At 40.5% G+C, this 16638-nt stretch overlaps 1 protein-coding gene across 4 annotated transcripts in view; it reads right to left on the bottom strand.

Moving 5' to 3' along the window:
• Positions 1 to 4228: 4228 nt before the first annotated feature.
• Positions 4229 to 16638, bottom strand: part of RPS6KA2 (ribosomal protein S6 kinase A2) — a 279656-nt gene continuing 267246 nt past the window's right edge. For all 4 annotated transcript variants that reach the window (XM_031504319.2, XM_021544171.2, XM_021544173.2 and 1 more), the window contains 4 exons: positions 15453 to 15529; positions 12846 to 12963; positions 11762 to 11899; positions 4229 to 11388 (listed from right to left, as the gene is read on the bottom strand). In XM_031504319.2, coding sequence (XP_031360179.1) covers positions 11263 to 11388; positions 11762 to 11899; positions 12846 to 12963; positions 15453 to 15529 — 459 coding nt within the window. In that variant the 3' untranslated portion in view covers positions 4229 to 11262. The remainder of the gene's footprint in view (positions 11389 to 11761; positions 11900 to 12845; positions 12964 to 15452; positions 15530 to 16638) is intronic.

Here is a 16638-nt window from a genome sequence, read left to right on the forward strand (position 1 = left end):
AAGATCAGGGTAGGGAACCCCATCAGCTCCTTCCTTAGGCTGGGTTGGTCAGAGCCACACAACAACCTCCTGGGAGCATGATGCAAGCTTCCAGCAGTGTAGGATTATTTAATGCTCTTTGGACTAAAAGAAGGACTGTCACTTTGCAGGAGGGTGTCCTGATGGGGGTTGCTATGCAGCACTTCCATACTGAGTGGCTGCTCTGCCCAAATTTCTGCCACATCATTCCTCAAGGAGGCTGCTACAGCAGTGGTTGTCACAGAGCTGGAAAAAGTCTCTTTTTGAGGATTACTAGATGTAATCCTCAGTGTTTAGGTTAGCAAAGATATTTCTTCTGGGAATTGCTAATATTCACCATCTTGAAGCTGAGGAGAGGAGGGGGGTAGTGTTTTCCCTGGAGAAGCACCTTCTTTAACAGTCACTATGCATTATTAGGAACAGCTTTTATACTTGTTATTTGATAATCCTTCCTTCCTTCCTTCCTTCTTTCCTTTCTTCCTTCATTTGATCAGAATTTTGCAATCTGTATCTCTCTCTTAGTGTACATCTCATAGATTTTCAGAAGCTGTTATAAAGCCAGTCAGTTCACATGTTGTCACTCAGCTCCAGGCCTTGGTAATGTAAAAATTCAAGATTTTGTGATCTAATTTTCACTCTTTTAAAAGCTGAATTATAATTGAAGATCTCATTTGAAATTAAAGTCTTATTTCTTTTTTTTTTGCAAAATTTCACTCATGTTTGACATCTATTTCTATAATGCTTTCCTGTGGTTCATAGGATTAGTGCACTATTAATGCACTAATAGTATTATTATACTATAATAACTTATTTGGATTTTAAGGCAGTGAGTTTTTTCTGTGTTTAGGGAACACTGTTTTGCCTGGTCTTGTTACAGCTTTTAACCATATTGCACCAACTGTGGAGAACAGGTTGTTCTAAATTAACACTGTAGGTAGTCATAAACATAAAAAAAATCTGAGTGATATTCTATATTGGCAAAAGACAGCAAATAGTCTCCACATGTACCATAGTAACGATACAGATTTAAACAGAGAAAGTTGATTGTTCCAGGTATTTGTGGCTTAAAAGTCTTTGAATTAATCTTTGGAGTTCATCCATCAGTCTTAATCTGCTCATTCAGTGCTTGTGGTAGGGTGATATGAAAGCATGTCATATTTGAGGCCCAAAGAGACCATCACAAGCATTTAAAATTGATTTCCAGATTACTGCAGACTATTGAACTCACCCACTTGCTTCTGCACTAACCTTCTGTCTGCTAAGGAACACTACTAAACATGATAAAAAGGGAATGACAAACCCCTTTTCTCCTTTTATGTTTCATTCCAATGAGTAACAGCTTCACTTTTGAAACTACAGTTACATTATTTCCATTCTACAGCTGCATGAGTTTTGCACCCAGAAGTTTGCCTGCTTTTGTGCTCTGGTGTATCTCTCTCTGCTTCTGGAACATAGATTTTTCTCTCTGTGAAGATTCTTGTAGACAATAATCAAGTCACCTCTCAGCCATCTCCAAGCTAAGCTGACCGAACAGTGTCTTTAATATAATCTCCATGGCAGGCATTTTGTTTTGGTTTTTTTCCTGCATCTGAACCCTGGACCATTTACATATATTAAATTTATATTAGTTGGTGCCATTTAAAAAATTATTCTTGAGGCCTGAATTGTGGGATTTGCATGACATTTTCTCACCTTTAACATATACTTCCTAATCTCTTTGGATGGCGGCTGGCTGTGGTTGAAACAAGACCAGATAGCAAAAGATCAGCACTGCCAAGAGTTTCTTAAAGCTGATGGGTCACCCTTGTCACTTCTCTAAAGTGAAATGCAGGTTGTTTTTGTTCTCTTTGTCTCCTGATGTTCCCACAGGGTAAATTTATTTTAGTATCAACAGGTGAAATAAATGAATGGATGAGTAAATAACTGATTATAACAGAATTTACAACAGGGACAAGAGCCCAGACAACAACGTGACAATTAGAAAGTCTGGGTAAATGCACTGGAAATCACTAGTCTTCCTTTGCATGCCTTAGCAAGAAGACTAGCCTTTAAACTGAAGCTGCAAAATTCTACAGTAGGAAAAAAGTTAGGCTTTACAGCTGCAGTTGTTTTTACCAGTGACCACAGACCCTGAAGGACCGGAAGACTCAATTAGGCAGGAGTGTGCCAAGCCAAAACAATGCACAGGCTTACCACAGATGGTGAATCATCAGCCTCTTAATAAACTAATTTCCTCAACAAAAAATGAAATTGATCTCAGGCCAGCATTGGTTGTTTAGGAAAAAAAACAAAGAGTTCCTGTCCGTCTAGATGAATGGACAGATCTTTTTTTCTGTCTTGTCTCCAGACAGCTGGAATATGGCACCTCTAGCAGACAACGCACTGAAGTTATCGATGAGTAACCTGAAAAGTTGGACATAGCCATAAAATTCTTGTCTTCAGCTCTTTGTTACAGCTTTTAATGCAAAATCTTTGCTTGTGATCTTCAGACATTAGTTGTTATTGTTACTGCCTCTTGTTTGCCTGCTGTATTGCCTGAGGTGCTCAGCCAGCAGTTGTGCTGCCCCTGAAGATGATGCTATTCAGGCATTTACCAGGATTTTCTGAGCCTCCAGACAATTCCCATGGTACATTGTTGTGGGACATAAAAAGGGTGTGAAGTGAACTGGGATGGGATAAAGGAGGGGAAATATACAAGAAAGAAATGAATGTTGACTAAAGAACAGAGTTACAATTGGGAGGGGAGTTGTTGGCTACTGTTTTGGTTTTTTATTTCCCATTTTAAACAAGTGTGTATCTCAGGGGGAAAAAAAGCATGGTTACTTTCTCATTATGTGCAAAGGTTTAAGATGGTTGCCAATACAAATTTCCTAAAAGGGCTGTGTCTTGATTAGGCACTTGAGTATATTCTGGAAAGCCTTCCTCTCAGGTATCTCATTTATTAATTTTCTAGCATTGGAGGGAAAGACTATCATCTGCCTGCCGAGGGTCTGGCATGACCCACGGCTTCCTAACCAGGTCCTCTGAAAAGTTAATATGTGTCCAACAGTGGATGAACTTGGCTCATTCTTGGCCATGGTCATATTAGAAGAGGAATTAGAAGTGGCAATGAAAGAGAAAGCCTAGATTGGTGGGTTTTTTTGTTTGGTTGGTTGGTTTGGGGTTTTTTTGGTTGTTTTTTTTTTTTTTTTTTTTTTTTTTTTCTCCTCCAGTTTTCCTATTTGGATGTTCTTGTATATGATTGCAGTTCTCCAGAGAAGCCTCCTTTTTTAACTGCTGGGCCTATAAAAGATGGGTGTACCAGATTTATTTGCCTTCCTAACAGAAGAGGCTATAAACACACAAGATGGGCCTGTGAGGCAGAAGTGTGGTAAGAGAAAGATGGAATAGCTCATGGTGAATGCTGAGATGCAGAGGAAGAGGATGGGGAGGGACATGCATGTCCCAGTGATGAAGGACTAAAGGAACAGCAACTTTCATGAACAGAGAAAAAAGGAAGGACAGAAGTGGGAGTAGGACAGGAGCAGCTGGCAGGAGAAAAGAGGCATAAGACTGCCTATGGTCAGAGCAGAAATCCTATGAACAACATTCCTGAAGTCCAAGTTTGCTCAGTTATGCTTGTTTGGACCTAGATCATATGCTGCTTCTCCAACTCTGGTACCACATGCTGTTCCTGCAAGGACCCTGAGCCAGACTCACCACCTTTGTGATGCTGCCAGGTCTGATGACAATCCAGATGTTAATGCCAGTGTAACTGTGTGCAGGCTCAGATGTAATGCCAGGGAAGCAGAACCGATCCCTCAGAGTAGGAGGGGTTGATTTTGCTTTTGTTGTCACTAGTAAGTCCAGCAAACAGAAAAGGCTATGTAGGCTCCTTGCCAGAGACCAGCAGTTTCCAGAGGAATGGTACCTTGGAAGATGACAAGGGGGGGCAAGGGAAATTCATGCTGCAGCAGCTTGGTGAAAGCACTCATTTGTCTGGCACTAAAATCCTAAATTTGTCTAGTGGATGAACTGTGTGAGTGATGGGCATTAAAGACTTACTTGTTGCTTCCCAAAACAGAGGTTTGAGTATTCAGGCTGCACAGAAATAACAGTTCCAGGTATGATTTGAACAGGTAGTTGTGGGCTTTTACTGTGACCAACACATGGCATTCAAATCTGGCCAGTGCTTGGGGACTGGAAAGGAATGATGTAAAAACAAGCAGGATCCTTTTATGTTTTTCTTTTTATTTCTTTATAAAGAAAGGAAAGGATGGTCATGCCAAACCAAAATGGCAGAATACAGACAAAGGCGAGCACTGAGGCTACTCCTTGGGGGCCATCCACAGTAAGCTCTTGCCTTGGTAGGGTACAGCTCCCCATCCCTCCTGCCAGGAGGAACCCAGCATGCAGCCAGCCCTTCAGTACAATCACAGCTCTCTGAAGTTAGTTTGCACAGTTTCACAATACCATCAGCCCACATTATGGTGGGGCAGCAGCAGCTGAGGCCAGCAACATTAGCAGCAGCAACATGGGATACAGTGCACAGAAAAAAAAGGAACAAAGAACTTGTTTGCAAACAATTGCAGGTAACAATATAGAAAGTCCAAAGATCATCGTTCTGCTATAAAAATATTACACTTCATAAAACCATGTACTATAAAAAAAATCTATTCAAAAACGCTGGTAAACATAACAAGTATCTGTACACTGGCTGCCCTTTTCATACAAGAAACATAAAAATCATGAGTCTCAGAAATAATAATTTTGTAAACATGAATATGGAGCCTGTAAACAAAGTGCTAGATCATGGTTCATATTTTGACAATTTATTACTAACCAAGTAAATTCCTTACAAGCATCATCACCTAATGGCCAGACTCCACTACTGCAACAGGAAAGAGGACTTTGAGCTCTCCCACCAGTCACTGAAGGTGCATATGGATTAAGGAATTAACACAGAAATGAAGGCAGCAAGATTTGGCTCTGAGTATCAAATCAGAAACAATCTTTTAGCAATTGTTTCTCATTTTATGCCCTTCAAATGCATATTTTCTAGCCTCTCCTTTCAAAATTTGCCTTCATCAAAGAGATTATGCATTTTCATTTTCCTTTCACGCTAAAGCATCTCTGAAAAATATGTCCATAAGATCCATTTAGGAGACATAACGGAGCACAAGTTGACTCTGTAATTATGTATACCAAAGCAAGAAGTAGTGGTTGAATAGTTCAACACTGAACATCATGGTTTACACAATACAGGATGACAAAAAGGGCCAAAATCTTAATTTTAGGCTCTAAACTTCAGGCTGAAAAATACTTTCATGTGCAAGCCTTGTGATGATGTTCATGATCAGATGCTGGCTGACATATATGTGTTGCCACCTAGTTGCACTTGGAAATGCAAGCTCTAGGTTCACAAAAATCTATGAAGAAAATTTAGATAAAATTTGGCTCTAAGAATTACTCTATTTACTCTGTTCTGCACAGGCTTCAATCCATCCTTCATCTGAATACTATGAGTTTTAGTTCTGTGCACACTGAGAATTTTACTTTTAACTTCATTTTATCTTCTGAGTTTAAATTCTTATGTTTTTGCTAACTTTCAGAATAGGAGAGGGTGTACAATTGTGTGTGTGTTCTGTGGACAGATGTGGAGAGAGCAGTGTGGGACTGTGTTCACACAGGACTTGAGGTACCAGAAGGAGTTTATCTGCAGTGTTCTCAGGCAACACAAGTTTTCATTATCAGGGTCAGCTAGGAGGGAAGAAGATACACTTCTAAAGGGCAATGACATATACTTCCAAAGAGGAAAAGAAAAATGGGATTGCACATTTTACTTTTTTTCTTTTTAAATGTATTATACTAAAGCATCTTATTAACATTATTTTAGGCCTTTTTATTTTAATGTAAGGAATATCGGAAAGGTTGTGCTGCTTGCCCGTCTTTTAGGATTCATATATGTGAGTGTGGAGCTCACGTGGCTCTTGCTTAAAGGGGTCATCTCTGGGTGTCCAACAAGGGAATTTTGCTTATAAATATCTGCTTTTATATTTCTGATACATGCATCCTAAGAGAGGGCTTTAAAACACCTGCCTGAAAATCATTTTCCAGTGAAAGCTACAATATATTGTTTGCTATAGTAATCTGCTGTATCTTCTGTGTTTGACTGCCTTACTTCTAGGGATCAAGAAAGCTGTAGCATGCCCCAAAATCAAGAATTTCCTCTGCAAAAAAATGAATAATTTAAAAACAAACCCTGGGGTTTTTCTATCACTTTTATTAAGGTAGTGGCAAAAATACACACAGTCAACATTATTTCCCCATTACATGTCATCTGTGGCCCTACACCTTCTGGTTACAGGGATTTTGCATGAACTTGTGGCCAATTTTCAGAAGCCTGGACTTGTCCTCCCTCTCTGTGCACAGGGCTTGGCACTGGGAACCCGCTGCTGGACAAAAATCACATAATTTATAGCCCTGACTCTGAGCCATATCTGGGCTCTGCTCAGCACAACGCAGCAACAGAGGGACAGAGGTGACACTGAACTTGTAGCCATTACAATGTGTCAGCTACACTGGTTCTGTTGCCTTCCTGGTGCCCCCAGCCATTTGTTCTGACAAAGAAACATTTGCTTTGCCCCGTGGTGACCTGGCTAAAGGAGGTGTGAAATGACAGATGAGCAGCTGAAGTAAGAGAAAGTGACTGCCTGCCATTTTTAGTGTCAGCACTTGCACTTGCTGGTGTGAGTTCAGTGGAGCAGCAGCATATTACCTTTGTGCCTTCCATGGCTTAAGGGATGAGCCAAGCCCTGTCATAATTCATAGCAGAGACACACATCAATTGCATACTTGACTGAAGTTTGGATGTATTCAGAGGTACCAGAGCTGGGTACAAGTTGTTGGAAAGAGCAGAAAGGGTCTGGCTGTAAAGAGAGCCCAGTATTACATCCAGAGTTAGATGAAGTAGAGGAACACACAATCTGTACCTTGTATGAGTGTCCCATGTGATGTCATGATGTTGTGTCACACAAGACGTGCTTCACTCAGCTCTCTGAGCACCCTGGGCTCTCAGGGAATTGAAGATTTGTTTTTCTGAGGAAACAAAACCTATTCTCAGGTAGACTTCTTTTTCAAATGTAAAGATTTGTAACAACATGTCTGTGAGGGTCACTTGTCATTTGCTGAAATAGTTAGGTTTTATAAATGCTATCTTGTTTGCTTAGAAAAAGTTAAACAGATTTTAAATAAGTGAAAATTGATGAGAGTCTGGGGCAGAGGTCAGCTCTCCCTTTGAGCAGCATCTCCCACACCTCTGCCTTATAGACAAGCAGTGTGCTGTGTAGGAACTGAGTAACACTTCCCATGATATTCTTCATCAGGGCCATTTGGCTCCCTCAGAGTCCTGGAGCTGCAGAGGTGGGGCCCAGTTCTGCAAAATGTGGGGATATGCCTCCTCCTTTCTGGGCAGACTCTTCTCTCCTGGACTGAACTACAAAACCTTCATGGATATGGTCCTGTGCAACCTGCTCTAAGGGAACCTTCTTTAGCAGGGTGGTTGGACTAGATGGGCTCCAGAGGTCCCTTCCAACCCTAACCATTCTGTGACGGATTTTGAAGTCGGCTGCCAGATGAGGGATGCCTGTATGTCTGTGACAGGTACACTGGGTATGCCTTGGACACTCATTGCATTGTGCAGCTTGATGGTTAAAAATGTAACTACAATATTTGTAGTAGCCTAAGGCACTAGGTCATTTTATGGATTAAAAACTTAAAGATGGTATGTTCTAATTAAAGGAGACTTTTAGACTTTCAGGAGCTAAACATAACATTTAGTAAAAGTCTCTTAAGGTTATATGAAGAGAGAGAGAGAGAGGAGAGAGGTTAAGCCTTTTTCGGTTTTCTCCCAGAAAAAATAAAAGTGCTTATTGCTGAGCTATACCATGGCCAGGAGTCTAGAAAGGAGATGCTGGTGTAAAAGCAGCCATTGCAGTAATTAGGCCACAGCCACAGCCTGGCATCCTCTCTGGGATCCAGCTAGCCAGGGGAACCAGTAGGTGCTATCAATCTGAAATAATGACTGCCAGTGGCATATTCGTCCCTTGGATTTGCTGATAGAGGCTCTTGTATTTTAGTCTAAGTGAGCTGTATCCAGAAGACTGACAGTGAAAAAGGTTTTATTGGGTTCACTTCACTGGAACAGGTCAGAAAACCCACCAAAAAGCAGCTCCCATGGCAGGACTGCAGAGGGGAGATTGATCTGCCCTTGGAAGTGCATGGTGATGCACATCTGGGGCAGAGGGGAGACTGGATGGGGAAGCTTCTTCCATGGATAGGCACAGCCTTTTTTTCTACATCCAGAGTAATCATTACCATTATCAATGACAGATTTCAAAGAACGCTGCAGACAAAACTCTCTGAGTATCACCTCCACCTCTGACTACACTTCTACCTTCATTTGGACAATGCATTTTGTGCATAAACAAATCCAATTATATGTATGGGCTCATAATTATTTATAGGCTTATAAAGTAATTAATAAGCATTAAGATGTATGAGTCCATATGTGTCTCTATGTTAATAGCTGGTGGGTTAGAAAGAGGAAAGCCAGGAAGATTTTAAAACCCTTAAACTTTGGGAAGAAGAACATCCTGTAAGTATGTTGGCCTACAGTAATATTCAGTTGAAAAAAACATGCTTGAATTAAGACTGGGTATATCTAGAGGGAATGAGACTTTTTCCAGTGGTTGTGAGAGAAAGCAAAGTGAAGCAATGCAAGATAACCAGGAAATCTCAGAGGGAAACAAAAGCTGTACATAACATTTTCAAAAGTCTTTCTGCCCATATACAATACAATACAATTACTCCAACCATTAAAAATACATTTTGTTGCAATAGCACATATCAGCTGGGACCCCAGAAAATCCAGCCCTCCCTCCAGGTTGCCCTTTGCATCCTTATGCCCACCTTGTATTTTTCCAGGACAGAAGTAATTTCAAGGGAAACAAGGCCAGACCAGAGCTGTTCTGCACCAGCCAGGATATCCCTGCCAGTGGATATCCTTGTGGTGTGCTGTTAGCAGAAACATGTGAGACTCAACTTCTAACAAGCAGAAAATTCTAAAGGCAGCAAAAAGCTGACACTGAGCACAGCTTAGCCAGAGGAGAGAATGTGGGCTGCTGTGTATACAAGCATAAGCATCCACCTGTGCGTTTGCACTCATCAGTCCCAGCCAACTCAGCCTGTGTGTGAAGTTTCACAGCATAGTTTATTTTAGAAAAGAGAAGGGCTTCAAGGAGAGCTGCTTTGCAGTGATCCTCTGTGCACAGCACATGAACTTAAACATTAAATATCAGTATAAATTATTAGGAATAAATTTAAATTTAAAAATAGACTAATGCAAACAAACAAACTTCAGTCAACATTGAAGCAGAGATAGTTTTAGGAAGAATATTACTATAGGAAATGAAACCCATTGGACAATCTGAGGCAGTGATCTGGTAATTCCAGTTCAGCACCGAGATGCACGAACTACTCAGGAAGAAAAAATTACCATGTCTAGCATATGAAGCTCCATGTTCACATTTTTCCTTTTTTTTTCTCCCGTCACAACAGAAAAAAGCCAACAGAGCACAGTAGCTTTTCCTACAAAGCATCTGAGGTGATAAAATTCACTCAGAAAATAAAAATCAACAAAAGCAGTAGAAAGAAGAATCTTGGTCAGCTTGTGACCACCAATAAGCTAAGATGGGTAAGAAAAAGAATAAAAAAATAGTTCACATCTGGCACCACAAACCTTGCTTGCCTTCTTTGAAACCAGGGAATGAGAAAAAAAGTCCATTTTGCAGAGACCATTTCAACAAAAGTTTTCTTTCCCTGGACCTGGAAAATCCAGTTTTAGGGCACAGAATTTTTGTTTTATATGTATATAAATACACATGTACATATTCATATAAATATAAAAGCAGAGCATCCTCCCATTTCTCCTCATATTTTATTATTATTAAAGCTTGTAACAGAGTTGGCCGAACTCTTCAGAAGTGGGTACTCTCTGCACACATGTGGCATGGGGAGTTTAGCTCTGCTAGGGCAGAACACCCAGGCAGGGACATGACGTGTTGGGTGATGGAGGCAGATTTGGGTGATCAGCCAGGGGAAGGCAGGGAGCAGTGGCTGGAAATGGCCTCTCTTGCTCCAGCGTGGCACTCTGGCCTGCCAGGACGAGCAGACCAGGTGATGGTGTGGGAGGATGGCTGCATCGACCCACTTGGCCCCTGGGCAGCCCAGCACCCACTGTCTTCTGCACCAGTCACTGAAGGGGGACTGTCCCCAGCTTTCAGAGGGAGTCAGTCTGCCCCCAGCCACTTGTACACTAGTTGCCTTTGGATTATTTTGCCTACTGTCCTCACAGCCACTCACACCTTTCCCTGCCTTTGCGTCCCCAGCCCCCTCACCTAATCCTCCAGACCCGCTGGCTGGCCAAGACCAGACACCTTTCTCTTGCCTGATCCACAGGCTCCTACTCACACTGCTTTATATAAATGCCTTCCCACAGTATCATAAGACCCATTCTTTTCCTCTGAAGACTGAGCTTCCCAGAGGTTTTTTGCTTTCTGAGACTTTTGAGCAAGTCAGAGCTGGTGGCACACTCTCCTTCAGAGATGTTAGCTTCATTCCAGAGAAGGCAGGGGCAAAGTGCAAAAGATTCCTCAAGAACAGAAGGTATTTCCACCACCACCAGCTCTCTCTACCTCATGTTGTATAGCACTTGTTTCAAATAAGGTATTAGTCATGTATCTCTGCAGCCTTCACTCTTCTTGGGGTGAGTGGAGATCAGTAGATGTCTACTTCATCATGATGCATGCTGGAAGAGCATTCTAACCCGACTGTTCTCTTCATAGCAAAAAGTGCTTTTCTTGAGAATCAAAATGAAAACTGTTCCCATGGAACATCTTACGGACTCAAAAATAGTTTTCCTAGGGTGGAAAGGATGGAGCTCACCTATTTGATTTGGCTTTATCTCAGTAAAGAAACAGAGCTACTGGCAAAACTGGCACATCTTTTGTGAAGTTGTTAAACTCAGGACCCTGGCTGGAATGTAAAAGAAAAGATGTAGCAAATGAGAACTTTGCCTTACGTGGGCTTCTGCTAGTTCTGGCAATTTCATGTGCAGGTTCTCCAAAAATGTTCTGCTAGCCAAGTAAAGATGAATTTCTCAAATAATAAACTGTGGGTTTTCAAGGAGGCCTTTTGGGAGTAGTGCTACAATCTGGTAGAGGTAAGTCTTTTCATGCCTCGCCGCTGAGCCAGGTTGGAGGACAATACAGGCTCCAGCCTCGGTGCCTGAGGTGCACGGTTTAAAGCGAAGTAAGTGGCTGCCATTGCACCCTGTAAAACAGAGAAAGAGAAAATTTTGAAAAGAAATTAATTTTTTTGATGCGCTTCCCTTCCCCTATTCAGTATCCTAAAAAATTGTCACACATGCACAATTTCCATGAAATTACACCATTTAGGCTGGCAGACAGAGTTGTTTCAGATTCAAAATAGTGAAGGTCAGTATGAGCCACCAGGTTATTACAATGCAGCCTAAAGTTAAAAATACTAAGCAGGTGACAGTCAAAAATACAATGTCATACTAAATTTAGCTTCTGTGGCAAGTAATTTTCCCAACTCCTTTATCACTTTTCAGACTATTTACACAAATATGAGCTATTTACAGCTCATTCTGCAAGCAAGGGTGAGGGAAGGGTGCAGGAGGTACCTTAACTAGGTGGACATCCTGTCTGCTGAGTTGGTTTTGAGACAGGTACTCCCTGTTCACTATCCATGGATGTCTCAGGACTTGGACTGCTGTGAGGCGCTGATGAGGGTCTACATGAAGCATCTTAGACACAATGTCCTGGGTTGAAAAGGAAGAAAGCAGTGCAAGGGAGAAAGTTAATTAATAGCTGTGCAGGTTTTACTAAGGTCTTCCTGTTGGTGGTGTCATCATTAGCATGTCCAATAGTGTGTGATGCACTTTAGAAAGGCTTTATGTTCTTTAAGTGTCAGGTATTATCTTCAAAATTTTCAAGTGTAATGTTCAACTCTCAGCTAATAATCCAGTCAAAACATAATGTGGAGGGCATTCATTTTATTGAATAACTGTTAATTATTTGTAACCCTGTCAGAGTGATAAACATCTAAGGAGAGAATGCCATCTTCAGGCATCTCCTCACTGACCTCAAAGCATGCTTACAAGAGAAACTTAGAAGAAAAACTCAACACCCAGGTAAGTAAAATTCAGTTAGGTTAGTTCTACAACATCTAAACATTTTAATTTCAAAACTGGACAGTTAATAAAAAGATCCACTGTGAGACTCATAGGTGCTGGTAGCAAGATTAATGTGCTATTGGGATTGCTTGGAGTTTTGTGGTGGAAAGTATCTATGTTCTTCTATTGGATGCTAACAGTTGCTAAAAATGAAATCTCTTGCAAGAATCTTTAAAGCCTGTCAAAACTTCTGATTAATGCTGGGCAAGTGGAAGCTTGCACCTTTCCTGCCCATTTGCCTGTCTCACAGACTAGTGCACAGCTTCATGCACTAAAGATTTCAGAATGAGATGATTTTTTTTCTCCCAGGGTTTTCCTTGCTTTGTGATAGATGGGCAGCCTAAACTGTGAACTGTAAGGAATCAAAACTGCCTGCTCCTGTTTAACTAAGCAGCAAAAAGGTGATTAATACGTAGACGATACAGGTGTGGCATTGACAAACCTACGCTTCTTTTAGAAGTGTGATTGCACCAAAAAAAGAGTTCTGTGCTATTTAAATCTTGAGAGAAAATCTGAGAAAGGGTTCACTGACCTTTGCAGTATCAGATACTGAATCCCAGTTTCCTCCTGTAAGAGCATATTTGCCACTGCCAATCCTGGCCAGAATCTCCTCTGGGGTGTCATCTGGACCATTTGCAAAAGGAGTGAATCTATTTAAAACAAAAAGGAAAAAAAAAAAAGAGAGAGAGAGAAAAAAAACTATGTAATATGTAAGTACATGATTTCTAGGTTCTAGTATTAATTGCCAATGATCACAAAAGGAATTTAGTTCCAGAATGTGCCACTGACACTGCTACTTCATTTTCACTCAAACTATACAGGCTGGTGGTTCCTTATATTGATCTGCAGAGGAAAAGACAGATTCCGTAATTGTTTTTTAAATTTTTGTTCTGTTACAATTTTTTTAGAAATTAAATATGCTTCATAAAAATAGTCAGGTTTTTACCTCTTGTTTTAACCCTGCTTTATTGCGAGCACCTTTATTGCCAATACCAGTACCTTGGTGACAGCAAGAAAGGAAAAAAATTATTAAGCAGAAAAAGTATGCTCTGAAACCAAAAAAAAAAAAGGAAAAGAAAAAGAACCATTTCTAATCTATTTTGCAATGCTTTGTTAACTCTAATGTGCAAGTCAGTTGGGCAAAATAAATTACCTGCAACAGGTTATTTCCTTGTGCAGACACTCAGAAATGACTTGTAACATGCATCCAGCTTGTGACAAAATCAGTGTCATGCAGAAGGTACACCTTCTGTCTTCAAAAAGTGACAAGAGATAAGGTTTTTGAGGCTGACTTATATCTACCAGGTAAAATTTCACTCTGCAATCTTGAGCAGTTGTGTAGGTTTAGAAGAAGTAGGTATTTTGGATTTTTATATTTTTCCTTCAATCTGTCTTTTTTTCAAACTTGCCAGAGCAGTTTTTAGATTATTTAACAGTTGGTTTGACCACAGCTTCCTATCTCATCTGGTTTCTGGTAGCAAATTCAATTCCTCATGCTGTATTTTCTCATTTTCAAAAACATTTCAGTCTTCATAAGTGCTCAGCCCAAAGAGATACACGATATTATTCCAATCTATAGCTATCAGGAGGGATGAAGTACGAGTTAAGGACTGGCAAAAACTCTGAGGGCTATCACTAGCTCCATTAATATGATCCCTGGCTGGTGTTCTAATCCTGCCTATCTGAGCCCTCGCTGCTCATAGAGATTATAGGTGGAGAAAAAAGTCCTGGATGTAAATACTTGTCAGTTCCTACTAATTTCCTCTGGTGAGGAAGAACAAGACCATTCATAAATGCAGTGGTGGCACCTAAAAAAGCATTTCTCAACTGATTTTGTTACTATTATTTTCTCTGGTGTTCAGAAAAAGAAAGATACAAGTTACTGGCACCTGTCAGTAAACTGAATATCCACTAAGTTGTGCTATTTGTATTTCTGATTCAAATATATTTGGATTTTTTTTTCCTTCATACTCAATAAAGAAGCATTTTGAGTATAATTAACCAAACAAATGTAACTGTGGGTAATATGTTAATTTTATTTTACTGATTCCAGCTGTGTAGCAGCCATGGGCATCAGCCAAATAGAAACAGGTTCTTGGAGATCCAGCAGAATAGGAGACTTCCCCACAAAGTCTTGGTAGATTTCAGCTGACCTTGAACATATGTGTAGTCAAGAATAAAACTGATAAGATAGAGACCCCTGGCACCTTTTTCGTAATCCACAAATACCAGAATAACAGAAAGTCAGAGTCCAAATCTTTGTTTTCTGTATAAAACCTAAGAATTAATCCAATCTTCTTGTCACAGCTGAATGATCATGAAACAGATTAAACAATTTAGAGAGGTCACTGAAAAGCTGCAGTCTTTGCTTAGGTGTGATAAATGTGCACATACCATAGTCTGAGAAATGAAATTCAGAGCCTGGTAACTCTAGATGAGGTTTGCTCATCTAGAGGGAAACACTTTGTTTCCCAATCATCCCAGCACAATTAATCCCATCCTTCACTGCTTATTTAAATCTGTGTCTTTCCCTGGATCTTGTGTTAATATTTCATTTTAGCTAACACATTGCTAGGGGTATTTTTGCCAAGTACCTCTCAGAAGTTTCTGCTGCCTGTTGCTGTTCTTGCTGATCTCTTAGTTTACTTTCTGAATCCTATTTTTAAAACAGCATCTGAAAACTATATTTGGGTGGTTTTTTTTTAGCTTTTAAAGGTGCTCAGACATTTCAATAGCAATAACAAATTAAGAATAATGAAGCTGTATCAATAGAATGAATTAACATTCTTCCCATGATAAGGTGAACATGATGAGGCTCTTCAAACTCCTATGCACCTCTCCTAATGGAAAACTTTCCCACTGCTCAAGTCATGAGTAAACCCTTCAGGAGTCTATGTATCAGTGCATACAGGCACTTTCTGTTAAAAATCTAAACAATTTGTCAAGTGTGGAAGGTATTTATGCATCTTAAAAAAAAACTTATTCTAATTTTAAGTCTTGACATCTATTTTCTTGCATTGTACAACTGAACACACCTCTCAAGGAGGCCAGAATCCCTATATGTGACTCCTTTCAGGTTTAATCAGTATTGAGCCTACTAGAGCAGCTACTGCTGCTCTAGGAGAACCTCATCACTCACCCTGCCAACATGGTGTACAGAAGGATCCCCAAGCTCCAAATGTCACAGGCTGCATCATAACCTTGGCGTTTAAGGACCTGTGGGAAAAAAAGAGAGAGATGAAAATAGGTTAATCTGCATTCCCAAATTTTTAGCTTCTGATCTACAAAAAGCACTGATTAGTGGTTGTGTCTGCTGACATTCCCAGGGCTTAGCTGGGTATCTGCCTTGAACAGGTGGCTGCCTTGGGATCAAAATGTCCCGTAGTGCTGTGGAGCAAGGCAAAGCCTAGGCTGAAATGCGCTGGTTAAACTCAGCACATCTTTCCCCTTCACAGTGTGAGAGATGAGTGCAGTTTATTGTAGCCTGGAAGTCTGGGAGTTCCTCTGACCATCCAATACGCAGCAAAGCAGAACAATATTTCACTGTTTTTAAATGTTGCATAAAAAAATCCCTCATTAATAATTTGGAACATATCCTCCTAACATAAAAGTTACCAACAACACTGTGGATGCATCATAGGGCTAAATGACAGTGATAAGTATTCCAACTGAGCTCAGTTTGGATTTGATACAGCAAATGGATGCACACTGAAGCATATCTAATGTCAGACTAATGAAGATGCATGCTAAAAGGCTTCCTTTACTTCTGTATAAAGAAAAGTGGCCATATTTAGACTGGAGTAAACAGCAGGCTAAAACTTGACCCCCTTTTCCCATGGGGCAAACAAGACCCACAGTAGTCAGCAAAGATCTGAGCAGTAGGCTCAATACTGATACAGGATGGCAAGGTGTAGCACTCAGGGTACAGTCCAGATTTCATTTGTGCTAGTGCACACTGGAATAAATGCCTATTGAGTCAGTGCAGGTCCAAGTGAAAGTGAAGTCACCAACTAAGCTCAAGGACCACCTCCATATCTTCCCATAAAAGCAAACTACCCTCTGTTTATTCAGTTCTGACACACAAGGAGTTTTGTCCTCTTTAGATGGACCAGTAGATATATATTTTGCAAAGCACATGAAAAAGGAATGTACAAATTCAGCAAGTCTTTCTCTGACCTACAGCCTTATTACCCAGAAATGATTTAAGTATCTGATGTTTACCACAGAAAAGACCAAATTCTGCTTAGGAAAAGCAGTTTGAGAAAATGTTGCCTTGACAGATTTTATAAATGATGAGTGGCAAAGCAACCATCTGCCAGGTATGC

This window comes from Lonchura striata, chromosome 3 (genome assembly GCF_046129695.1).
Source record: "Lonchura striata isolate bLonStr1 chromosome 3, bLonStr1.mat, whole genome shotgun sequence".
Taxonomy (NCBI): domain Eukaryota; kingdom Metazoa; phylum Chordata; class Aves; order Passeriformes; family Estrildidae; genus Lonchura; species Lonchura striata.